The sequence below is a fragment of the Protopterus annectens genome, chromosome 11.part0 (assembly GCF_019279795.1).
Source record: "Protopterus annectens isolate FY-2018-M chromosome 11.part0, PAN1.0, whole genome shotgun sequence".
NCBI lineage: Eukaryota > Metazoa > Chordata > Ceratodontiformes > Protopteridae > Protopterus > Protopterus annectens.
Genome location: NC_056745.1, coordinates 204,596,816 through 204,622,258, shown reverse-complemented (window position 1 = coordinate 204,622,258; position 25,443 = coordinate 204,596,816). Strand labels below are relative to the sequence as shown.

At 44.0% G+C, this 25,443-nt stretch overlaps 1 protein-coding gene across 1 annotated transcript in view; it reads right to left on the bottom strand.

Moving 5' to 3' along the window:
• The window catches only part of ELK3 (ETS transcription factor ELK3), a gene marked incomplete at its 5' end in the record, with an annotated part of 244,393 nt that overhangs the window by 59,406 nt on the left and 159,544 nt on the right, over window positions 1-25,443 (bottom strand). The window contains 1 exon segment of the mRNA XM_044087622.1: window positions 1,306-1,428. Coding sequence (XP_043943557.1) covers window positions 1,306-1,428 — 123 coding nt within the window.

The following is a 25,443-nucleotide window of genomic DNA, read 5'->3' as shown; positions in this document are numbered from 1 at the left end:
TAACAGTTAAATGATAAACAGAAACCTACAAACAGATTATATATATATATATATATATATATATATATATATATATATATATATATATATATAGGAATAAGTTTGGATACAACCCAGTAACAGAAATATCTCCACTTAAATGATAAATAGAAACCTACAAACAGACTTTATATATAGGAAGAAGTTTTGATACAACCTTACGAAAGCGCTAAATCTTGTGGTCTTATAAGTTCATAGGTTGGTACTGGGCTATCTGCCCGAAGGCATATATTAGCCCAGCCAGGTTGTGCGGTATTCACCGCCCCTTTAGTAGTTCCCTAGACCCTTGTATTAGCAGCTAGTACCCATGGCCCCTATCTAGTAGTGCTGCTCGTGTGTCCCCGGTGTGAACTTTCTGTTACCCATCCACTCATCAAGGTTCCTCTTGAAGAGTGATAGTGAGGGGCTCTGTCTTATATAGATCGGGACCCTGTTCCATAGTAAGGGAAGTCTCTGCGAAGGGAATCTATCCCTCCCAGTATGTTCTATTCACTGTTGTGTTGAGGTTTATATCCCTAGAGTGTGTAGCTCGAGTAGATTTGGTTTTGCTAAGATGGAGCATGTTCAACAATTCTGGGTTGGGCATGGCTCTGTACGTTAGACAGAGATCCCCTCTGAGAAAGCGGTATGCAACAGAGAACAGTCTTAGCTTTTTCAATCGTGCTGCATAGGGCAACTATTTGAGGCCAGTAATCCTCTGCTTTCCACTGTTTTTACTGCATATTTGTATTGGTTCTTGGTTAAACAGATTCTATATACCCTAAATAGACAACTACCAACAACTTCTATATGACTAATAAAGTCCTAAAAGTATGAGAGACAGATTTAACAACCTTTACTATACCCTATGCCCTGTTAATTGCGCTGAGTGACAGATGAAAGACAAGATGGCACAATGCCACTGCCAGAAAGACCAAATAATCTAATTATAAACAAAACTCCTCAAAGCTGGGCAAAAGACTTCTAAATGCTAAATGGCTATAGGCTGAAAATAGCTACTTTTTACACAAAACAATACATCAATATGAGACAGAGCACTTACTTGGTGAGATATGCAATGCTTTTCCTAGAGATGACAAATGAGATCTGGGTTGCTTTGGGTAACAAAGTTAGGAAGGGCTCGAGGCTAGAGCACTAAATTGGCCAGATCAGATCTGAGTTGGGACTCAAGGATTCATATGTCAGACAAGATGGACTGAATGAATAGGATCTTAAGAGTTTCCTGAAAAGTATAGTCAGAGGCAGACGTAAATAAATGGACCTTACCTGGAATAAAGTATTCTGTCCTTGCATCCTGGCAGGACTTAATGGAGCTACTGGACTGAGACTGCTCCAAAAATGAATGCTAGACAGCAGTGGGCTTGGTGTCAGAAGCAATCCGTTAGGAGTCTAAAATGGAAAACAAATACATAAATACTAACAAGCACCTAAGCATCAACAAGACATATAAACACATGATACAACACTGCAGGAACAGATATCTTTGATTTGCAGTATATAACCCTGAATCAACAGCAAGTAACTAACCATAAACAAACATCAATTATCCTGATTACTTTTCTCTCTTTAAACTGTAGGTAATTGCTTGCTACATTTCTAACAAGCAGATGCTTACAATTTAGATCTGCAACATATGCAGTGCAAAACAGCATCACTTTATTTAAACTGCAAAATACACACAGTAAATACCAGAATTCAGTAATGGAAGCAAAAAATTCTCTCTTTTTAAACTATAGCAAATTACATTTATAGCTAGCAGTTGCTACTGTTTACACCTGCCACATACAGAGTGCTAAAGTACTTCAGTTCTGAATACAAACTGCAAGCAACAGTATTTAAATGCTACCAAGTTATGAATGTTCAGCTTTTGCAAATCACACCCCTGACACTTTGTGCCTGGGGTTGTTGTCTCCTCCACATGCTAGCTACGTTACTGCCATAAGCCCTTCCATAATAAAGCAGATTTATCTTTCTCTGGCGGGTGATTAATGGTCAAAGATGGCCATTATGTACGCAGCCATCAAGAGTTTGTGCTATATATGCCCCTAATTCCTCCCATTAGTGTAAAGTAAGAAGTTATGTACCTACCATAACGTTCCATGTTAGTTGTCTTCTCTCGCCTTCTTTCTTGCTTGATGGGTTCGGAGCCGATCCCTCGGCTCCGACTCGGCACTTGCTAAGCTCGAGAGTCACTTTTACCAGCTCGAGGCAGCCCCATATCCCATGATGCAAGGCGGTAAGTACCCAGATCTCGTTTGATGACAAAGGGCAATAGCACCAAGCATAAAATACTTCCCAAAGGAAGAAAGAAAACTTACAGATGGAAGAAGGACCAGGTCTGAATGGTCTTCAGCATAATAATTTCTTATAACAAGGTCTGTCCAGGCCAGGGGGAAGGAGGGAGGGTCGCAAGAAAGAAGGCGAGAAGACAACTAACATGGAACGTTATGGTAGGTACATAACTTCTTAATGTTAAGTTGTCAATCTCGCCTTCATTCTGCTTGATGGGACCGCGTCCCTAGCACCTCTATCCTGGGTGGCTCAATGGAACAGACTCTTGAGGACTGTAGAGCCAAAACTGGCTCTGTCCCTGGAGGCCAAGTCCAATTTGTAATGGGAAACAAAAGTGTGAGGAGTGGCCCAAGTGGCCGCTGCACAAATAGTGTCTAAAGGAAGTCTAGCTTGAAAGGCTGTAGAAGTAGCTAAGCTCCTAGTTGAATGTGCTTTAGGTTTTGAGCACAGCTGTTTTCCCCTGAGCAGATAAATTTCAGAGATGACCAAGAAAGCCATCTGGACAAGGTCACTTTAGAAACAGGAAGGCCTTTTTATTATCCGCATAGGAAACAAAAAGTTGATCAGATTTTCTAAATTTTTGTTCTGTCCAAATAATATCTAAGTTGACGGTGGACATCAAGATAATGTAGTTTTGTTCAGCTCTGTCTGAATAGTTTGGGAAAAATACAGGAGATCAATGGATTGATTCAAATTGGTCTTTGAAGCGACCTTAGGCAAAAAGGTCGGATTAGTTCTCAAAGATACTCTGTCTTTGTGAAAAACCAAATAGGGGGGTCGAACCGATAGAGCATGAAGTTCAGACACCCTCCTGGCCGATGTAATAGCCACTAGGAATAAAGTTTTCCAAGAAAGAAATTTCAGGGAACAAGAAACAGCTGGCTCAAGGGGAAGAATCAAGGATGTCAGCACTAAATTTAGATCCCACTGAGGAGGAGGATTCCTGACTGGAGGCTTTAGTAGGAAAATTCCTTTCAAGAAGGCCCTGCAGAGCCTATGGGACATAATATTATGATCTGCTACCCCGACATGAAAGTTGGAGATAGCAGCCAATTGAACTCTGACTGTGGAAGAAGAGGAGCCTGCATGAAAAATCTCTGCTAAGAAGTCCAGGACTGCCTGAATAGGGGCAGTGAAAGGATCAATATTTTTGGCCTTAGCCCAATAAGAGAACGTTTCCATTTGCTTGTATAAATCCTCCTGGTAGAGGATTTTAACGGTTACTATGATGTCTCTAACAGGATTAGAGATCAAGGGAAGCCTGGCTAAGGAAGGAAGTGGAGCAACCATGCTGTGAGGTTGAGAGAAGGGATAGACCTGTGCAGCTGACCCGACTGGTGAATCAGAAGATCTGGCACTGGGTCCAGATGCCACGGCTGCACCAAAAGATGATGATGGAGGAACGGGAACCAAACTTGTCGAGGCCAGTAAGGGGCAATGAGAATCAATTTGGCTCTCAAAACGGTAGCTTTCTGGATAACTTGAGGGATCAGAGGAAATGGAGGGAAGGCATAAATAAGTCCCTGGGGCCAATCCTGGGTCAGAGCGTCTCTGGGGGGATGGCCTGGTAGAGGGAAGAGACAGAAGAAGTCTGGACATTTGCTGTTTTGGGGAGTAGCAAAAAGATCGCAACATGGACGACCCCATTCCAGAAATATCTCTTCCGCTATAGATTGCTTGAGAGACCACTCGTGAGGCATGAGAATAGCTCTGCTCAATCTGTCCGCTACAATGTTGGTTTTCCCAGGGATATGCGTTGCTACCAGAAACCGATGAGAGGAGATCGCCCATTGCCATAGTCTGAGCGCTTCTCGACACAAGGGGTAGGATTTGGTTCCGCCCTGTTTGTTGATATACCAAACTACAGACATGTTGTCTGTGTGGACTGCAATTGTCCCTACGGGAAGAAAGTCGTTGAGGGCTTGCAACGTTAAAAGCACTGCTCTCATCTCCAGGACATTTATGTGCAGATGGTACTCGAACGGCTGCCACGCCCCATGAACCATCCTGCCCTGATAATGACCCCCACACCCGACCAGGGAGGCATCCGTGGTGACAGTGGCTATCGGGGATGGGGTACAAAGTACCTGCCTTGGTGAACCTGAGGAGATGTGATCCACCAAGCAAGATGATCTTTGCAAGTTTGTGTCACCAGAATCTGGTGACGATAGGAAGTTGTTGGTACGACCACTGTGTGAACAGCATCCACTGAAGAAGGCGCATGTAGAATCGAGCCGGGGAAGAAGAGTAATGGCCGCAGCCATGAGGCCTAATACCTTTAGAACCATTCTGGCCTGTACTTTCTTGTTGGCCAGAATGATCCTGACATGACTCTGAATGTCTGAAACTCTTTGATCTGTAAGGGTAGCTGACATCCGAACAGTGTTTAAGTTTGCGCCTATGAAGGTAATAGACTGGCAGGGCGATAAGGATGACTTTTCAAGTTGATCGAGATGCCCAAATGAGAACAAAGATTTATTGTGTAATCCCTGGCTTGTATAAGCTGATGCCTGGTGGTGGCTGACAGGAGCCAGTCGTCGAGATACGGAAACACCTGGAATCCTTGACGTCTCAGGTGAGCCGTGACCACTGCCATGCATTTGGTGAACACTCTGGGGGCTGTAGTGAGACCAAAGGGCAGGGCTCTGAACTGGAAATGACTGGACCCCAGCCGAAAGCGGAGAAATCTCCTGGAGCGCCTGTGAATTTTGATGTGATAGTACGCATCCTGAAGATCTATTGAGCACATCCAGTTGTCCTTCTGCAAGAAGGGCAGAATTGACTGAAGAGTGACCATTCGGAATCTTATCTTCCTCACAGACTTGTTGAGTCTGCTGAGATCCAATATTGGTCTCAAGTCTCCCGTCTTTTTGGGACCAAAAGAACCTTGAGTAGATTCCGGCTCTGAATGGTCTGTTGTAACTGGCTGAATGGCTCTTTTGCAGTAGTTTTGAGACTTCTAACTCTGCAATTTCCCTTAGACCGGTGGTACATCTGGAAGGGAATTTGAAGGAAAGGATTTTCCTCGAAAGGAATTATGTAACCCTTGGATATGATCGACTGTACCCATCTGTCTTGAGTGAGGGAATGCCAGGCTTCTGGGTACAGTGATAATCTTCCCGACTGCCTCCAAGGAGGGACAGCCGGGCAACATCTCAGGGATGCTGAAAGGGCTTGTCAGAGAGAGGCTCTCTGTTTCCCTGGTTTTGGACCCCTCTGCCTCTAGAGCGGCGCCTGTTGTTGTTACCCCTCTGCCTCTAGGGGTAAACTGACCACGTGAATCCGGCGTGACCCCTTGGGATTTATGGAACCACATTTTGCCACCTTTCTGTCCTTTGGGGTAAGGTCTAGAAGGGTGGAAAACGGACTCCTACAGCAGAAAGAGTCTTGCCGTCCTGCTCGCACCTGGTCAAAGTTTCCTTCACCTGAGGGCCAAACAAAGCTGACCCATCAAAGGGAGAATTTGTGAAGGACGCCTTAAAGGGATCTGCAAAGTCACATAGCCGCATCCAGGCTTGGCGCCTAAGAGCCACACCTGTACCTGCGGCTCTACTGGCTCCATCAGCAGCATATGATATTAGCCGCATGGAGGAGTTTGCAATGGAATTAAGGGTTCCTAGCTGCGAAGCAATTTTTCTTGAGCTCCTGCAGCTGTAGGATCCTGTACTACTTCACCCAGCTCCTTAAGGATATCCCTCTGGAGTCTGGTGAAGTGACATAGGTAATTCAGCGAACGATAGCAAAGGTCGCTGAGGAAAACATCCGCTTACTGCATACCTATCCATGGTCCTAGAATCCTTATTAGGAGGATGGACGGCACGGAAGGATCTGCAAGTTCCTTTTGGTGGCAGCAGCCACCACCATGGCATCAGCGGGACACCCTTAGTGAGGAATTGCTTGTCACCTGGGGCAGTGATAAATTTTGAAGGCCTCCTAGGGACTGGCTCTACAGAGTCAGGAGCTGCCCACGCCTTCGGGCAATAACCTGCATAAGGGGTCGAAGGCGGAGACACCCAGGAGGTGGAGGGCCGAGATCCAAACGCCTCTAGGTATACTGACTCATCCTCAGAGGGATTGTTGGTGGGCCAGTTTCCCTCTGTTTAAGGAGTTCTAGGATGTCTGAGAAGGAGACATCCTCAGAGGGGATCTAGGGATCCCTCTGACTCATCAAAGTCAGTATCTGAAGTGATAGACTCGGGAGTCTACATGTTTCCTCTTACAAGTCCTCTTTCTAGGAGGATCTCTCGAAACATCATGAGAATCCTCGGAAGAGGGGGAAATTCCCAATGGGGAAACCTGAGGCGGAGGATCTCTGGGTCCTGTAGCAAGAGAAGTGGCAGAGATGTCAACAGGCACTATAGAGGGAGGAGCTAAGGGAATAGACTGCTGACTGATACCAGTGGCCAGCACACTCTTCATCACCTCGAATGCTCCCTCCCAGGCAGGTCCGAGAGAACCCGTTCAAGAACTAGGAACCCAGGGACCACCGAAGGGAAGTCTCCGAGGCAGATGTCGGAGCCGAGCTCACCAAGGCCGAGGCTCCAAGGGAAGAGCGGGTTCGGACAAGGGTCCGATGCCACTCACCCCTCGGAGGAGACCATGGAAGCCCGACCACGAATCCCTCTAAGGAAGGTCTCAAGAGGAGATAAGAGTAGAGGCTGAAGGAACAGAAGGGGGTATCTGTCCTCCAGCCGTAGCAGTAACCATTCGAAGACTCCAACTCCAAGCTCTGGCGTAGAGTTGAAGGACGAACTGTAACGGGCTGTGGACCAATCGTCGCCTGTTGAGACGGACTATGTAACATTTGGGCCAGTGCCTGTGACTTAAGTAATCTACTGACCACTCTCTCTAAGTCATGGTCAGAAAGCCTGGATGACCTTGAAGATCGGCTCCGATGGCTCCGTTCCGAAAGGAGAGGTGAAGCCGGAGCCGAAAGTATCGGCTCCAAGGAAGGAGACCTCGACCTCTTCCTGGAAGGAGCCATCGGAACCGATGAAACTATAGACCCTGTCGGAGCCGACAACTTATTGGAGCCGACAGGTAGCCTCGATGCATCGGCTCCAGCCGGAGCCGATACAGCCACAAAAGTAACGGTGTCGGAGCTGATCGGAGCCGACACCGATGCCTGTGCCACATGGTGGTCGGAACCGATCGGAGCCGACACCGAAGTGGTCGATGCAGAATCGGCACCAATAGCCATCGGTGCCAAAGGCTTGGTTAAGCCAGAATCGGCTCCAGCCGGAGCCGATCTCGACTCAGAACGAGTCGGAGCCGAGGCCGCAGGCTTTGACACAGAAGCCTGGGCCTTGGAAGACTTGCCAGTCTTAGGTGGAGCCGACTTAGCCGGAGAGCCCTCCGGCTTAAGAAGGCCCCTGAGTATTAACTTGTTTCTTTCCTGCAGGACTCTCTGGCTGAAAGAATGACATATAGCACAGGAGTCCTGCAGGTGAAGAGGCCCCAGGCAATAAAGGCAAGAAGTGTGACCATCTGTCAGAGACATCTTCTGACAGCACGAGTCACACTTCTTAAAGCCTGAGACCCTCTCCTTTGACATGGTGTTTCACAACACACACACACACCAGTCAAAGAATTAAATTAAATAAAATACCAAAAGGTATTACTAGAAAAACACACACACACACCCTAACAGGGGGGGGATGGGATGGGTAAAGTTTAACTAAAAAAAATTAGTTGAGACAGGGAATTTTCTGTCAGAAAATCTTTATAATTAACTTAAAACTAAAAATTAAAGGGTTTTTAGCAAAAAGGGGCTAAAATATCAAAGTAGTGAATCACTTACCAGGAGCTGGTAAAAGGAGGACCTCATAAGCGAAGCGGCAAACGAGATCTGGGTACTTACCACCTTGCATCATGGGATATGGGGCTGCCTCGAGCTGGTAAAAGTGACTCTCGAGCTTAGCAAGTGCCGAGTCGGAGCCGAGGGATCGGCTCCGAACCCATCAAGCAAGAATGAAGGCGAGATTGACAACTTAACATTGAATGTTAACAGATATATAGTTATCCAGTACCTCCTCCTGATGGTATGCATATTTCTGCACATGCCCAATGACACAATGAAGACTTTTATGTATATTGCTTAGCAGGGACAAAACCTACATCACAAATATTGCAGCAAGCAAAATAACTTTCCTCCAATAGGTGTCTACATTGCAGCGGGTTGAACTGCTTACCCCCACCCCCACCCCAAATGGGTTAGCTGGCATTAGAAGCTCAAGCCCCCACCCCCAGCTCCTCCAGTGCCTAAGCTACTAATTAAACTCTGGTCACCAGGTCATAGTCAGGGCTTTATGCCTTTACGTCATGGAGCCAGGCTGTTTTTGTTATTGCTCAAGCTGCAGTTGTACATTCTGACTTATGATTAAGACAATTAAGTCAGAAAGACTCCAAGGCCCATCTTTAAGTCTATTTCATACCCACACAGTCTCCTTTTCTTTGCCTTTGGTACTTTCTGCCTCAGGAATGCTTAAACTCTCTAGCCGTTTCTCATTATTATCTCTGCCAGTATTTTTTTTTATATTAACATGATTTATACTTTCTGATAGATGAGGTTGTGCTCAGCACTGCCTTATAGCTGTCCCTTCTTTGGTCACAGCCACCAGCTATAGGTTTCAGTTTGATTACCATTATCATCTGTACTGGTTCCAACTTGTCAAATGCCTGTACAAGGGGCTGTGGCTTCAGTGAGTATTCAGATGTACGTCTGCACTGTAGACTTATGGGATGCAAGACAGCTTCCAACTACTGGTCTTAATAGTGTCACCCAAACAGCAATCTGTCTATGTCCCCCTTCCCCTTTCTTAAGAAGGACAGATCACCTATGACCATATCAGTACCTCCTCAAGTGTGTCACTATGCTGACACTGCTGACAATGCAAGCTTAGGCAGAAGGATGGGGCACTCTGCAGCAGTAATCTAATAAAAAGCACTCAATCCTATCTACCTCATATACTTTTCATGAACCTAGTCTGTCTCAAATATTAGTTTTTTGTGCTGCAAACAGGCATCTAACCTCAGTTCATGCAGATCAGCATTTTTTGCTGATTTACTCGTAGTATCCACTACCATTTCTGTGAATAAATGCTTCTTTGTATTACTTTTATTTTATTCCTTCTTGCACATTTCAAGTTCAGTTTGCACTTTGCAATCCTGCTGATACCACAATAACATATTAGATCTGTACATTATGAGGTCTTGGAAAAACCTTTATTTATTTATATTTATTTCAGTTTGATTACCGGGGAAGTTCACTGGGCCAAGAAGTGCCCATTTTCAATGGAGGCTCGGGGAGAAAAGCTCCAAGAACAGTATAATACAATATAGGTTACAGAATAAAAGCTCCAAGAACAGTATAATACAATATAGGTTACAAAATGCAAATAAGATTACAAAGTAAAAATACATACAATATAGTTTGTAAAAACAAGTAGGGTTAATACATTTGAGAGTTGCAGAGAACTTGATGGCAGATTTTTTTTTTTTTTTTGAATTAATATTTATATGCTTACAGTCACTTAAAGTCTGTTAGTTGTAGTTATTTTGAGAAATTAGAATAAGTATGACAGTATAGTGGAGTAGGAGTGCTTCGTTAGGAGTCCCTATGGAATTTAAGTGGGGTGAAAGCAGGAGCATTTACGTTTGGAGGATAGGTGAAGAAAAAGTTGAGTTTTGAAGGATTCAGTGTTGGGTATAGTCCTAAGTGAAGTAGGCAGAGAGTTCCATTTTTTACCTAGTGAGAAGGAGAGTAAAAGCTGGCCAGCTGGTCGTTTCGGTTTACTAATGGAGATTAGGTTTTGGTTTTCGGATCTCAGTGATCTGTTAGGGATGTATGGAGGAAGGATGTCCTTTAAGGCTGGGCATTTATTAGGGGAGAATATTAGTTTGTGAGCGGTGGTTAGTTGTAGAGGGTGTAGGTGATTAGGGAGTTCTTGCCAGTTCAGAGAACGAAGGCTGTGGCAATGGTGACTTGATGTTTTGGATTTGGTGACAAATTTAGAGATCTTATTATAGCAAGCTTCAAGCTTAGAGGTGTTCGTAGCAGACAAGTTGGTTAGGAGAGGAGCTCCGTATAGAAGGGAAGGTAGGAGGAAGGATGTTGCCAGGGTATGTCTAGTGAAGTTTGAAAGGAAGTGATTGTTCCAATATAGCATACTTAGCTTTTGGTGGGTTTTCTTTATGTTATGTTGTATGTGAAGATCAAATTTGAGGTGTTCGTCTATGGTGATGCCAAGGAGTTTTGCAGAGGGGACCACTTCAATGGCAGTGTTAGTTTGGCTGAGAACATTGAAAGTGTTTTTGTCCACAGAGGAAACTTTGGAGGGGAGAAAAAAAAGTATTTTGGATTTATTGGAGTTGAGAGAAAGGTGGTTTTGGTGCATCCAGTTCTCTGTGGTGGTAAAGGCTAATTGGGTTTTGGTCTGGAGTTCAGGAAGGTTTGGGGCAGAGCAGACCAAGGTAGAGTCATCTGCGTATTGGATGACTGTGGTGTCAGGGATGAAGATGTGAAGGTTGTTTATGAAGATGTTGAAAAGCATGGGTCCAAGGATGGATCCCTGAGGAATGCCAGTAGATGTAGGCAAAAAGGAAGAGAATGAGTTCTTCCATTTGACTGCTTGAGATCTGTCAGACAGGTAACTGGAAAACCAGGAAAGAGTGTTTGGGGAGAGTTTGAGATTAGCCAGATGATGAAGAAGGTGTGTGTGGGAGATGGTGTCAAAAGCTTTTGAAAGGTCTAGCAGTACTGTGGATACAATGAGTCCAGAGTCTCGAGCTTGATTGATAGTTTCTAAGAAGGATAGTAGTGCAGTTATGGTACTGTGGCCGGGACAGAAGCCATGCTGTGTGGGTGTAAGGAGGTGATTTTGAATGAGATAGGGTAAGAATTGGTGGTGGACACATTTTTCTAGAATTTTAGATATTGGAGAGAGTAGGGCGATAGGGCGGAAGTTAGAAATAGAGGTCTTTTTGCCTCTTTGTGAAGAGGTAGGATGTAGGCTGAACGCCAAAGTTTGGGTACGTATGACTCAGTTAAGGATCTATTAATCAGAATACTAATTGGAAGGGCGATACCTTCAGCTGCATGTTTGAGGAAGGAAGGGGGAATGTTGTCAGGGGAGTTAGAACCTGGCTTTAGCTTGGAGAGAAGCTTTTTTATAAAAGATGTGGATACCGGTTTGAGATGGAAATTGAGGGGATTATTGTTTGGGTTGTTGGGTGGAGAGGAAAGGGAGTTAGGTGGGTTGCTATTAGGAAATGTTATGGTTAGTTTAGCTATGGATTCAGTGAAGAAGGTATTGAAGTGGGAGCTAAGTTCATTGTCGTATAGATTAGGGTTGGGGCAGGGGTCGCATTGAGATCCGGGATGAAGAAGGGAACTGACTGATTTCCAAAATTGTTTAGGGTTTTTATTGTTATTGGACTGAAGTTTAATATAGTAGTTTTTTTTTGTCTTTGGTAATGAGTTTCTTTACTTGGTTGCGGAGTTGGGTGTATAGAAGTAAGGTAGAGGATAGTTTATTTTTCTGGTAGAGCTTCCAGGACTTATCTCTGACGCATGATTTGTTTAGTTTCTTTGGTCAACCATGGTGCAGAGTTAGTTTTGATTCGCTTATTAGAGGGGCTAGGGAGTTGAGAGTATCTAGGAAGATGGAATTGAAGTGTTCAACAGCATTGTCAAGTGGGAGGATATTTAGAGGTTGCCAGTTGATTTGTTTGAAGATGTTAGAGAAAATTAAAGTGTTAAAGTTACTGAGGTTACGAGTTTGAATGTAGAGGTGTTGGTGTTGGGTGGAGCTGTTTGATCGATGGATGAAGGCAGGGAGATGGTCACTGAAGGTGTCAGGGGTAGTGCCACTGAGAGTGATTTTGTTTGGATGGGAGACTAGAATCCAGTCTACGATGGACCCTGGGGGTGGTTTTTGTTAGGGCAAGTAGTTGAGGAGATTACTTGGGTGAAGTTTAGAAGGTTAATGGAAAGTGAGGGTGATGGTGAGTTGATTTTATTCCAGTCGATATTGACATCACCTAGAATATATGTTTCATATTTTATTTGGGTTGAGGACCAGTATAGAATATCTTCAAGGGTGGAGATATTGTTACCAGGGGGGATATGAAGCAGATATTCTTGTGTTTGTTTAATCAGAGAAGGCTAGCTGTGATTTCGGAGTTTGTGAAATTAGGGGTAGGAATTTGAAGGGGTATTAGAGAGAGATGACTAGAGTAAATTATGGCAGAGCCACCACCTTTTTTGTTTAAACGGTCACTTCTGAGGATGTGGTAACCAGGAGGTAATATTTCAGAGTCAGTGGTATGGGGTTTTAGCCAGGTTTCAGAGATGGCTAGGATGTTGTGTTTATTGTGATTAATCCAGGCTTGTAGATGGTGACATTTGTTGTTAAGGCTCTGGGCATTGATAGTGAAGATTTTCAGAGTGTTAAGGGGGGAAGTGGGAGGGGGACAGGAAGGGTGGGGAGTGTTATTTGTTGTAGGTGAGGAGGAGGATGGAGGGATGGAGTAGTTTGTACTGGGACAAGGGCCAGTGTTAGGATGAATGTCTCCAGATAAGGCTAGGACATTGCAGGTGATCAGTTTTGGACTGTAAAGTTTGTATAGTAGGTATTTGTTAGGGTTTAGCAGAGGTTTCAGAGAGAGACTTTTAGTTGAGGTAGAGAATAGTTTGGGATGAAAAAGGTGTAACAGGTTGGGTGGAATAAGGGAGGAGCGTATGGAGTGAAAGTGAGAGAGTTCGAGAGGTAGTAGTTGGGGGTTAAGGGTAGTTTGAGTAGGACATAGGAGAGGAGGAGCTTTATGGGAGTATGAAGTAGCATGATAAAGAGTTATTAGTAAGATGAGAAGGGGGCAGCGGAGATATTAATTTTGATAACACAAAGTTTAAATCCCATGAGACCACAGGCTCTTGAACAGGAGGTCTTAGCAAAGTGGCACCTTTGAGGAAGGTTTTGCACAATTTATGAGACATCAAGTTAGAATTTGGGAGACCTAAATGAAAATTTGAAATCGCTGCCAACTGGACTCTGATAGTGGCAGCCGCAGATCCTTGGTGAAACAGTTCAGAAAGAAATTCCAAAACCACTGGAATGGAGGCAGTGTAGGGGTCAACATCCATTTTCTCCGCCCAGAGAGAGAATCTTTTCCATTTACTGGAATATAGTCTCCTAGTGGAAGGTTTATGAGAAGACGTAAGTATATGAGTCACGAAAGGCAAGAAGTCGTGAAGCCTGACTAGGGATGGAACTGGAGCAGCCATGTAAAGAGGGGTGAAGCGAACCTGACATGTGAGTCAACAGGTCTGGAACTGGGTACAGAATCCAAGGATCGTCCAGGAGAAGAGGCCTGAGGAAGGGGAATCAAACCTGACGAGGCCAGTAAGGAGCAATGAGGATCAGTTTGCTTCCCAGCCTTTTCGTTTTCTGAATCACCTTAGGAATGAGAGGAAAGGGAGGAAAAGCATATAGGAGACCCAGTGGCCAATCGTGAACAAGTGCGTCTCTGGGTGATTCCTCCGAAAGGGGGATGAGGGAAAAGTAGCTGCTAAATTTGGCATTGATTGGGCTGGCAAAGAGATCGCAGCAAGGCTGTCCCCACCTGCAGAAAATCTGTTCCACTGTTTCCTGTTTCAGAGACCAATCATGAGGCATCAGGATCGCCCAGCTGAGCTTGTCTGCTATCACGTTGGTTGTCCCTGGGATGTGCGTTGCCACCAGAAAGTGCTGGGAAGATATCGCCCATTCCCAAACTCGCATGGCCTCTCGACAGAGTGGGTAAGATCTGGTTCCGCCCTGTTTGTTGATATACCATACTACCGACATGTTGTCTGACTGTATTGCAATAGTCCCCAGAGAAAGAAGGTTGTGAAGTGCTTGCAACGCCAGGAGCACCACCCTCATCTCTAGAATGTTGATATGCAGGTGAGTCGCGTGGTCTTCCCATGTGCCTTGGACAGTCCTGCCTAGATAATGCACCCCCAACTTATCTGTGAGGCATCCGTGGTCACAGTGGCAATGGGTTGGCGAGGAACAAATGAAGAGACTGTGGTCAGTTGATTGGGTAATGTCCACCAAAGGAGGTCCTCCTTGCAAGATTCTGTCAGTAGAATGTGATGGGATAATGGAAGGTGCTGAAAGGACCATTGGGACGACAGGAGTCATGGAAGAATTATCATGTGTACCCTGGCTAGTGGCACTAATAATACGGTGGAAGCCATGGTCCCAAGGAGCTGCAGAACAATGATGGCTTTGGCCCTTCTCAAGGGGAGAAGTTGCTGAATTTGAAGAACCAGGTTTTGTGTCTTTTCGGCAGGAAGACGAACCACCATGTTTATTGTGTCCATCTCTGCGCCTATAAAAATCACAGATTGAGAGGGCAATAAGGTAGATTTTTTCCCAATTTACAGAGATTCCCAGTTGGGCACTAAGCTGAATAGTAGTGTCCCTGCTCTGAAGGAGTAGATGCCTGGTGGGAGCGGTCAGGAGCCAGTCATCCAAATACGGAAACACCTGGAATCCTTGACGTCTCAGGTGAGCTGTCACGACTGCCCTACATTTGGTGAACACCCTGGGGGCTGAGGTGAGACCAAAGGGCAGAGCACGGAACTGGAAGTGACTGGCTCCCAGCCGGAAGTGTAGAGGACTCCTTGATGCCCTGTCCATTTTCTATGTGATAGTAAGCATCTTGGAGATCTATTGAGCACATCCAATTGTCTTTCCCTAACAATGGGAGTATAGACTGCAGTGTTACCATCCGGAACTTGCCCTTCTTTACTGATTCGTTCAATCTGCTGAGGTCCAGAATGGGCCTCCAGTCCCCTGTACGTTTTGGCACTAAAAAGAATCTGGAGTTAAGTTCTGGATCCTATTTGGTCTGCTGGGGCAGTCTGGATGACTCTTTTTGACAGCAACTTGTTGAACTCCACAGTTACCTGATCCCTGTGACTGGGTGGAACACCTGTGATCTTTTTGGGAACAAAGGGTGCAAGTGAAAAGGGTATGACATAACCTCTGGTAATAATTCTTTGTACCCATTTATCTTGAGTGATACTTATCCAAGGTTTTGGATACAAAGAAATGCGATCCCCGACCGGCCCCAGAGTAGCACAGTCGGGCCCCACATCAGGAGCACTGGTAAGGCCGGCCCCGAAAGGAATCATGACCTACCTGGTTTTGCAGACCGCCCCTGCCTCTAGGGCGATGTCTGCCATTTCCTCCTCCTCCTCTGCCTCTGAAGGAGGCGTCACCCTGTGCCTCCTGGAAAAACCTCTGGGACTTCTTGAACCACATCTTACTGCCCCCTGACCCTTAGGGTATGGTCTAGAGGCAACACGTACTCCCACGGCAGAGTGCATTTTTCCTTCTTGCTCGCACCGGGTGAGAGTGCCCTTTACCTTGGATCCAAACAATGAGGAACCATCAAAGGGGGCGTTGGTAAAGGTAGACAAACGGTTCTGCAAAGTTACACAAACGCATCCAGGAATGACGCCTCATGGAAATTCCTGAACCTGCTGTTCTACTCGCTCCATCAGCTGCATACGAAATAAGCCACATGTAAGAGTTAACGACAGAGGTCAAGGTGGACAACTGGGCAGAAACCTTGTCAGGGACTCCTTCAGTACATCTACCTTGTAAAGAATCTCCCAAATCTTTAAGGAGATCTCTCGATCTAAGGGTAAATGCCGCTGAAGGAAAGATATGCTTCATGTATCTGTCCATCGTTTGAGACTCCTTATTGGGCGGATGAACAGAAGAAGTCTCAGCTAACTCCTTCTTAGTGACCACCACCATGGCATCTAAAGGCACACCTTTAGATAAAAAGTCTTTTCCTGGAGGGGAAGAAAGGAACTTGTTCGGTCTCCTGGGGACTGGCTCCACGGCATCAGGAGTATCACACACCTTTCGACTAACTAAATCCATCAGTTCATCGAAGGGTGGAGACACCCAAGTGGCAGAAGGGTTGAGACCCAAAAGCCTTCAGGTACACTGACTCCTCATCAGAAGGGGTGACAGTGGACCAGCCACACCTCTGTTTAAGGATCTCCAGAATGTCTACGAAGGAGACATCATCAGAGGACGACTTGGGGGACCCTTCCAACTCCTCAAGGTCAGTGTCAGATGCCAAAGACTCATCCTGGGAGTTGACATGCTTCCTCTTACAAGTCCTCTTCCATGGGGGCTCCTCAGAAGGACATTCTGGGGAGGTCTCGGAAGAGTGGGGGCCACCAGCCTGTGGCTCCTGAGGCTGGGGGTCTCTGCTGCCGCTGGAGAAAATAGGAGCGGAGACAGAAGTAGGTGCTACCCCCCGTAAGTATATGAGTCACGGAAGGCAAGAAGTCGTGAAGCCTGACTAGGGATGGAACTGGAGCAGCCACGCTGTCAAATTGAGGGTGTGTAAAGAGGGGTGAAGCGAACCTGACATGTGAGTCAACAGGTCTGAAACTGGGTCCAGAATCCAAGGATTGTCCAGGAGAAGAGGCCTGAGGAAGGGAAATCAAACCTGACGAGGCCAGTAAGGAGCAATGAGGTAGGAGCTGACGGTCAGGACAGCACACTCATTATCTCGAAAGCTGACCTCTCAGGCTCTGAGGACCTCTCCGGCTCTGAGGAGACCAAGGATGCCGTCGGCGCCACAGCCATCAGCTCCGAGATAAGACGCAGGGTCCGAAGTCACCATAGCTGCCGCATCAAGAGGAAGACTCGGAACTGAAGAAGTTCGGTTCAAAGCATCCCTGTCGGGGCCGACAGGAGAGCTTCGGCCCCTGGACATTACAGACGGCACCGAAAGTGCCGGAGCGGAACTCTGCTCCAAAACAGCCACAACGGGAGCTGGAGCCAAAGGTTCCACTGGTGGCACCAAGCACTCCGGCTCCAAAAGACCAGCATGGCTGGAAGCCAACAACAATTTAGGTAAAGCAGACTACTTCAAAAGTCTCAGCACTACTCTCTCCACATCTTCTTCCAATAAACTCCTGGAAGACCTGGATGACATAGTAGGAGATCGAGATCTCAAAGATACAGGAGACTTCACTAACAAGGAGACCGGTAGAGGGGCCATAGACCGGCTCTGAGAAGTAGTCTCAATAGTCTCAGCGGTCGGCTCCAAAAAACTTGAAACCGAACCTGCAACAACAATGCCGCTCTCAGTTGGCTCCCAAGTCTGTGGAGCCGATGAGACAGTTTTTGCAACTTTAAGAGGTGGCTCTGAGACACCAGACAGTGCTGGCAAGGGCCTCTTGGAAGATTTAGACTTTCCTTTGGTAGATTTACAGGATGATGAGGAACTAGACAAATCTTCCTCGAAGGAAGGTTTAAGAAGACCTTTTAGGATTAACTTGTTCTTCCTTTCCTGCAATAACCTAGGACCAATCGCGTAACAAAATAAACAGGTCTCCTGAAAATGGATGGCCCCTAAACAGTAAATGCAGTTACTGTGACCATCCGTTAAAGACATTTTTTGGGAGCACCTAATACATTTCTTGAAGCCGGATGGCTTATGCTCTATACTTTCTTTAGACATTCTGATTATCAATATAGCACATGCACACAGAGAAGAAGAAAGAGGACTAGGTCCTGTAATCTAAACAGGCCTAGCCCTGCAGAAAGGAAAGGATACCACAAGGACTAGGTCCTCTAATTTAAACGGGCCTAGCCTGGGCAAGGAAGAAAAAGGGTCTTCTAACTGAAACAGACCCAACAGTTAGAAAGGTAAGAATATCACACACTCAACTGAACAGTAAAGAACGAGAATGACACAAATTCAACTTATGTCAAGCACAAACAGAACGTAGTTCTGTTAACCATATCAGCAAAAAAAAAAAAAAAAAAAAAAAAATGATGCTAACAACAAGCTAATAATTATTCTAAATAGCAAGTGGAAAAACATCAAACTCTACACACAGAATACTAGTGCGCAAAAGGTGCCTATGCTAATCCAAACAGAAAAACCAGTACACGGGATACCAAGGAAGAAAGTAAAGGCCAAAAATTGCACCAAATGGTGCAAATAGAAGTTAACAACTTTAATAACAACTACGCTAACTGATTACTATAAACTGTTGACAGATTTTAACTAAATACTGAACTATTCTAAACTAAACAGTCAAGAAAAATTTGGTAAAAGTGGAAAAAATGCAGTCACTTAGCCAGAGCCAAAGAGAAGCACAACCAAACTCGTCGACGTGGCAAACGAGGTCTAGGGATTGTACTAGTGAACCATGGGATAACTATCGAGCCACGAGCAAACCAGAAGTCTTCCAGCTTGTAAATAGGCCGAGTCGGAGCAGAGGATTGGCACCGATCCCATATGTAAAGAATGAAGGTGAGATAGGACTACAGAACATCAATCATTAATTTCTTTAACATTAGTCAAACGATACATAAAAGGTTCCCCAAAGGGGTACTTGGATTTTTGGAGTCTTCTTTCTCTGGTGCAGACTGAACAATGCACTGATTGGCACTCTGCTTGAGGATCTGAAAGAAAGAACTGAGGTCATGGCACCAGCTGACTTCTCTTACATCCAAGCATAGTGACATCAGACAGGGTGTCTGCTGGCTCCTGGAGGAGGGAAATTTTTCTCTGGTAGTCAGGCTAGCCAAGGGTTTCCACAGTGGGAAATCCCACAAGTTATGACTGCAACAGTGAAACATGAAGAATATCCAGTGTTGCCTGAGCCAAAAAACCAAGAACATTTTGGGGTTTTCCTTCTGAATTTTCAAGAGGACATTTTATATAAGAGGAAAGTGGGAAGGCATATAGAAATTTCCCTTTCTATGTGAAGGAGAAGCCTTCAATTGTCTAGGCTTTCTTGCAAGGGATCCTGGAACAAAATATTTTGAGCTGTTGGTTCAGAGTGGAGGCAAAAAAACTTCTGTGTGGAATACACAGTGGCAGACAATTAGTAGGAAGACCTCCTTGTTCAACATCCACTGCAGGGGGAGGGGTCTGCCTTGATCTGCTCAAGTGATCTGCCAAGATGTTCTGTTCTTATGGAATGTAAACTTCTTGGAGAAAGTTACTGCGAGGAACAGCAATATCCTAATCAATCATTTGTAGCCTACACAGGGGGTAAGAGTCTGTGCCCCCCCACTCGGTATGTTGACATACCTCATAAGAGTTGTGATTCTCATTAGAGCCTGAAGTGTTCCTGGGGAACAGAGGTGGTAGAAGAATTGGAGTGTCAGAATCAATGTTTTAATTTATTTTTTGTGTAGCTGTTCTTTCCTGTCCTTTTTGAGCAAATCTCTTGAACACTGATACATTCTGAACAAGCCTCAGGCTCTGATATATCTGTGGAAACACTTTGGAGAGGAGGTAGAATTTAAAAGGGAGCGCCTGGATTTAAGTTTAACTGAGTGATCCAGAAGTGTAGTTATTTCTTCACAAAGGGCAAGAGAGGAACGGGGAAAGACAGAGGATGACAGTGTTGAGCCCATGTGGAGTTTAGGCACAATGACTTTTTCTCATGTCCAGTCTGGCAAAAGAAATCATTTGAATTCTGGATAACTTATCTCCAGGGCTCTCAAAATCGCAGTTGCAGAGGTCAGAGAGATGGGGTTATCCAGACTCTTTTCTAAAAAATATTTTAAAGTTGTTCAAAAAAAAAAAAAAAGAACTACTGGGCAGTTTGCCCCACGTCTAGGTATAGCTAACAGTGAGGCATTTGTTACAGTTCAGGGCAATGGAGATGTTGAGAAAGTCAATTTTGTAAAGCACTTATTTTATCCATCAACAGCAATTTTTCTGATATTTGATCTATTATACAAAACAACTAGAGTCTTTCTAGGACAGATACTGAATATAGTAAAATCGTGGGAGAGGCCCCACGTATAATCTACAAAAAGGACGTGCTTCAAAACTCTTCTTGAAAAAAAAAACTTTCTTAATAGAATGGCAAGATAACTAAATGTGGTCACTGTTCACCATGTACACACATTTTGGAAGTAGGTAGCTTTCACCGTAATAATTTTGGGGTGATTAAACTATCCAAAAAGTATTACTGTGGCAGCAAAGGTGTTATTTATCTAACTAAGTGCCAAACCTGTACATGCTTCTACACAGGGAAAACAAAGCATAGATTATAGGCAAGAATCTACCAACATTACTATGATATTCATAAATAATGCATTACTTAAGCATATTGCTGAACATGATGGCCATTTATTTAAATTTGTAATTACTGACCATGTCGATTTAGGGTTGAGAGGTGGACCATCCAATGATTTTTTAGAGTTTAAGGAATTAAAGTGGCAACTTAGAATTAATGCCACTGTTTACCTGGGATTAAATGAAACAGTCTCTATTTGCAGTATTTTAAAATTAAAAGAAGCATTTGTACTTTAATTGTATGTTTTAGCCATGTTTTTATGTGTTCAAAATTTTTTTACAAACTACTTGCTTAATTTTTAGATCTTTGTATTAGGGAATTTAAATATGCATTTTCTATAAAGGTTTTATTGCTTGTATGTGTAAATTGGATCAAATATTCAATTAGGTGTTTTTTTTAACAGCATACAAGTGTAATTTCCTTAGCAGTGATTATTCTGATGAAGTCCTAATATTTTTGACAAAAGTGCTTAATTTAATTACAATAAATTGTGTGTTTATTGTGGAGTGACCAGGTCTTCGTGCTTCTTCCTATTTTTTGTTTTTACAAGTTTGTGTACGTGATTTTGGATCTTTAGTGTTCAAGACCCAGGATGAAGTTTTCATTCATGTGGGTCTGTCCTGGACTTGCTGAGTTTGGCTGCAATCAGATTTTGGACTGACAGAATGTATGAAGCCTGCAGAGTGAAAATGAGCCGAGTTGCTGTCTCCCAGGTTGCCACAGCCAGTCCAAAGAGGGTAAGATATGGTACTTCCTTGTTTGCTTATGTACTATGTCAATGTGGTGTTGTCACTGCCAACATCCCCTGGTATTTATATGTTTTTTGTCTATCTAAAGGGCTCCACAGAACTTGCACTTTTACCCCTTTGGAAACTACTCCTCATGCCAGGTCTGATGCATCTGTAGTGACACACTGTAAGGAGGTCAGAAGGGAGAGTGGGATACCTGGATTGGCACAGCCATGAAGATTTTTGCACTTCGTCTATATATGAAGTTTGTCTTAAGCTCCTGACAGTTGGACCTGATGTCAGGCTTCAGCAGATCGTTGATCATTGCAGAAGTGGCAGAGGACTGGTCTATAGCAAGTGCAGTGCTTTTGTAGAAAGAGCAAGACTAAAAATCCAAGAGACTATAGGTTGTCAGGTTAAAAACTGTGCCAGAAAAGTTTTGGAAATCCTGTTACTCTTCTAGATGACAACAATCTCTAACACAACAACAAAAGCAGGTTTACAGCCAGAGGAAGTAGTCAGTTGAACCTGGTCTAGTTCTATGACTATATTACAGGACAACCTCTCAGGACAGTGCTGAGTCTTGGCAGACATCATCTACCTGGACTTCTCCTAAACCTTTCACTTAATCTCATAGGGTCAGTAGCTAAAGCAAAGGACTAAGATTGTGGAATTGGAATGTTACATTATTGCGGGGCTGTATGGGGGGGGGGGGGGTCAGTCCTAAGTCCAGTACTCTTCACTGTGCTTATTTCAGTTACATCTGAGGGACAAAAGCCCATGATTGACTTCTTTACTAATGTTGCAAAGATGGAAGCAGTAGTACAGGACAGGGAAAAGTCTAAAGGAGGACTTGAAACATGCACACAAACATGAAGTAGGTCACCTGGGTCACAACAGCTAGAAGAAAGGGAGATGAAGGCGAAAAGGATCAGGGGTGTTGACCAAACCTGAAATGGTCTACCAGAAGCATGGTGACAAGGTGGCAGCAGCAATAAAAAGACTGCTGATGTGTACCAGAACTACACAGACCTCCTAAGGAAAGAAGTAATGCTCTCAATTTCCCAAGCTCTGGTCAGGCCACAACCGCAACATATGAACTTTTATTACACAAGTAATGGAGATCATGCAAGGAGAGACATCAGGCTGCTGGAAGAAGTCCAGAGGACAGCCACTAAAAGAACACGAGGAACGTAGTAAAGGATAAGACTACAGACTACAGGAGCCAAAGCTCTCATGGATGTGTAAAATCCACTTAAGAATATATGGTCACAGTGAACAGGAAGGTCAGAAGGGGAAAGACTAGGCACAGGCAGCAGACATCGGGGATCAGCTACTTCATGGATCTTCAAAACCAATTCTTTAAAGAGAAATTTGTACAGCCATGAAAAGAGCTATTGGAACTGCAGGCAGAGGTGGAATCCAACAACAAAAGCTAAATAAGAATGACTTCACAAAACCTGATTTTTTTTTGGCATCCTCAGCAAGGCAACCTCTTCAAGCAGTGAGGTGGGGGGTTAATCTAAGGTGTGCACAACATTAGTGTCATGAAGTGGGACTTTTAATTAAACAATGTCACTTGCAACATGACCTGTTTGGTGCAACATGAGTAAGAGTGTAACCTACAATACTGAATATCAAAAAAAGGCACTGGTTTAAAATGTCTGTAAAGGGTAATCCCCTCATGCACCACAGGATTCTGCCAGTAAGGTAATACAGAAGACAGATGGCGAGAAACAGCTTACTCAGAAACAGAAAATGAGGATAACATGCATCCATTATGAACACAGCAATTACCCAACAGACAGAATTACAACCGATACTGAATATAGGGAAGTGTAACAATGTGTAGGTGTAGGGCCTTAGCTACTGCACAATGTAATACATGAGAACCGCTCTTTACAAAACAGTCTTCAGAAAATAATGAAGTTCAGGATTAAAAAATATTTCTCTTTGTTACTATAACATTGGTCCCCCATCCCAGAAAAGTCAGTAAAACGCAACATCTAGCAGGGCAGAAAGTAACTCAGAGGAAGTAGAAACTAGCCTTTCAAATAGAGAAGGCTAGGGAAGGCAGCAGAGCTTAGTAAATCTGTACATAAGCCACTTCAAACGTCATATACTGAAAGAAGTATAAATAACATATACTTTGAAGTTTGTTTTCTTCTTTTAATTGTCTTGTCTTTTCTTATGCAACGGTTTTTCACTTAGCACTCTCACTACTCAGTTAGCAGTACTTCCTGAGGTAGAACAAAGTGTACATGCATGCACAGACTGGCTACCGCCAGACTTGGACTGGCCTACTTTGCTCCACTCCCACCTCTAATCTCCACTGTACCAGGAGTTTGTCTACATTTCTCACCTGTAAAACCCTCTTAAGACAAAAGATAAATATGTACCTCAACTCACTATTGGGAACACTACCTCTCAAAGTTACACATTCTACTTAGATAATATAATATAAATGTGCAAAAGGAACCTACATTGATATACACTTTGTATTTATACACCCGCTAATTACTAATAAGTGTAAACCAAAACCTTCCATTACACTCACAACAAAATACACAATAAACCAACCCACTCAAACAATTTCAGTTTGCGCACTTCAAAAACTAGTCAGCATTAGACTTATCACTGCAGATTTGCCGACAATCACAAATTCATCCACAGCTATTTTACCTGCTGTCCCATACTTTCCAAGTAAATCACAGCACTGTCCATCCTTTCCCCAAGTACGTATCTGCCATACCCATTGCTGAGCCAATCCACATCTAATTAACTCTGAATACCTTCTTCTCAGAATATCTCATAAACAACAAGGTGCTATCACAGCAACCTATACTACGCCTACTAATGACCTCATCCCTCATTTCTTTTTATTACATCCAACTAAACCCACAGCATGTTTTTTTGAAGAAAATGTGTGTATTCCGTAGTCACAGCAAAGCACACTACAAAATGCAGAATTAATGGATAATTTCTGAGGAGACAAAAGAGGATGGAAAGTTGCAGACACCTTCTTATATCTTGGTCTGCAAGATACAGCACAACTGGAACAATAGAAAAACACTAATGAAGAAGGAAGTAAGCAATTTTTATTATCAAAAGTTATTAGACAAATATTTGTTCCTTAACATAACATCCAGGAGATGGCAATTAAGGATTCAGTGGGTACATTTCGTAATGATTAGTCCAGTTTAAGACTAAAGGCAATGTCGGTCTCTAGGCTGTACAAAGGGGTGTCTGAGATACTTTAAAACAGGGATCACAGAAAACATGAAAAACTAGTTAAACAATTATAGACATATAAAAACAAATTTGACAAACTGTGCATCAGTACACTTACAAGTGCTGGATGGCATATGGGTATTGGTTATAAGGACCTGGATTAAAGTTTTCAAGAACTTTACTACTTCAAACTGACTCGTTTTGAAACTGGCAAAGTGGGATGATACTGAAACCTCTACGTAAACTGCTATGCTACTTAAGAACTGGGTAAAGTCAAATGTGTCAAGGCTTGAGACCATCACCTATAAAGTAAACAGCTTTGAAATCTGGAAATTGAAGTATGTGAATCATGATTTATCTGCAACATGACCATATGAACCTATGTCAAAGGATAATTAAAGAACAATTTTGTTTTCCTCCCTTCTTACTTAGCTCTGATTTAAACAACAGGGTTATATGTAAAGTACAGTTGTGTACACTTACCATAAATTAAGTTGTTTGAGTGTATTCACTGTTGCAGTCATCACATTTGGGTTATCCCTGCCAGGGTAGCCCTCGGCTGGTCTGAATACCAGAGACTTAGTATTTCTGTGTCGGTTGCTGTCGCTTGAGGACTGATGTCTGCATGGAAGATGATGAAGGGTTCCACAGCCATGAGTGCTTGCAACTCAGGGACTCTTCTGGCTGAAGTGATGGCCAGAAGGAATGCTGTCTTCCAGGAGAGAAATTTTAGCTCTGCAGAAGCAGCTGATTCGAAAGGGGGAAGGGTGAGCTTTTCCAATTCAAAGTTAAGGTCCCAAGCTGGTGCTGGTGCCCTTCTAGGTGGCCTCAAGTTGGTAGCCCCTCTTAGGAACTGTTTGTTCAAAGGGTGTGAGAAAAGGGACTCCTCAGTGGGAAATTGAGCAGAAACAGCAGAGGCATGAATTTTTATAGAGGAGAAAGAGAGGCCACTGTGTAGTAGGTCAGCTAAGTAATAGAAGATGAGACGGAGGGATCCAGGTGCAGAACCTTTTCCATTTATCA